Here is a 1473-nt window from a genome sequence, read left to right as displayed (position 1 = left end):
AAATAAAGATTTGTTTTATCTAGTGCTACAAATATTAATCAGATTAGTATCTTTCTTTACATAAAATAAAATTACCGTGTGTTAATATCCCAGCATTTTTATGCAAAAACGGGAACACACAGAAAAGGAGAGAGACACGCACATACATCTTGCTATCTTTGTGAGGACTTCACACACACAGCAGTTCACTGCATCGCTGCCTCAGTCTGCGCTCATTTTTACACCAGGCAAAAAATGCATTTAAAGCAGCTGACGTTAAGTTTAGATCTCAGTTTGAAATGTACACCGAAGAGAACCTGCATCACAACTTTTTATACTGCGGTCAGAACAAACGTGATCTGAGCAGCGTCTGCCTGGTTCACGTGTTCATGGTGGACGGCAGCTCTTTACTCGCTCTTATGAACATAACAGCAACAAAAGACTGAGAGCTTTGTATTTTAATCCAGCAGGGAGAACAATAGATGTGTTCTTCTATGCCTCCTGTGAGCAGCTCCAGCATTTTATAAAAGAAAAACAATGTGGACACACTGATTACAGTCCGATGCCAAAGTGAAAGTAAAAACATGGTGCTCCCGTTCGAAAGTGAAACTTAACACACAGCTGTTCTCTCCTCCTCATATTTCGACACAGAGGACAGAAACAACTAAATTAGACATTTAAAACAATAAAAGTTCATAACTCACCCTTATTGTTGTTACACTCTGTCTTACAACATCACCAGCTGCTCTCTCCCAGGGAGGGGGCAGCAACATGCGCTCACGTGATCCAAAGAATGGATCATCTGATACCGATACAAGGAAAAAACTCAAATATCGGTCGGCCGATGTATCCGTCGACCCCTAATTACTAGGTTTATCATGAAATGATATATTGATTTGTTTCATGATGATACGAATTTTCTTGATTGAGAAATATCGTATTTTGATTCCTCGATCACAATTTCTTTCTCTCATAAGATTTAGATTTAATTCACAAATCTAACAAGTTGTATCAGTGTACTATCTTTACTGTAGGCATATTACTGTATATATTTATGTATAAGTGGCTGTATACAGTATATTATATATACATTTATTTTTATTAGTATTATTTTTTGTATTTTTTTGTCCTTTTTCTCTGATTAAGGTTTATAAAATGAATCTCCTCCTGGATGAGTTTTATTTTCCTGAACAGAATGACAGAGTCGAGTCTTGGCTTCACTAACTCCTGCTCTCTGTCTGTCAGTGGATTACAGCGCCTCAATGGGCAGCGAGGAGGAGAGCGGCAAAGACTGGGACGAGCTGGAGGAGGAAGCCAGGAAAGGTTGGTGTCTGCAGGTCGGGCAGTGATGGTTCTGAGCTAACAGTGGGTCATAAATACCAACACCTCAGATAGACTCCAGGAATTAAACAAAGATTAAAAAGGAGTCCATATTTCCCCCGTTTGACTCTTTATTAGGGCTGCAACTAACAATTATTTTATTAATCGATTAAT

The 1473-nt window shown here is 38.6% G+C and overlaps 1 protein-coding gene across 1 annotated transcript in view; it reads left to right on the top strand.

The window, feature by feature from the left end:
* supt16h (SPT16 homolog, facilitates chromatin remodeling subunit) overlaps window positions 1-1473 on the top strand; it is a gene marked incomplete in the record, with an annotated part of 26183 nt that overhangs the window by 22391 nt on the left and 2319 nt on the right. The window contains 1 exon segment of the mRNA XM_014021836.1: window positions 1225-1302. Coding sequence (XP_013877290.1) covers window positions 1225-1302 — 78 coding nt within the window.

The sequence above is a fragment of the Austrofundulus limnaeus genome, unplaced genomic scaffold, assembly GCF_001266775.1.
Source record: "Austrofundulus limnaeus strain Quisiro unplaced genomic scaffold, Austrofundulus_limnaeus-1.0 Scaffold307, whole genome shotgun sequence".
Taxonomy (NCBI): Eukaryota; Metazoa; Chordata; class Actinopteri; order Cyprinodontiformes; family Rivulidae; genus Austrofundulus; species Austrofundulus limnaeus.
Note: the sequence above shows the minus strand (reverse complement) of the source record. Positions and strands in the feature narration are given on the sequence as shown.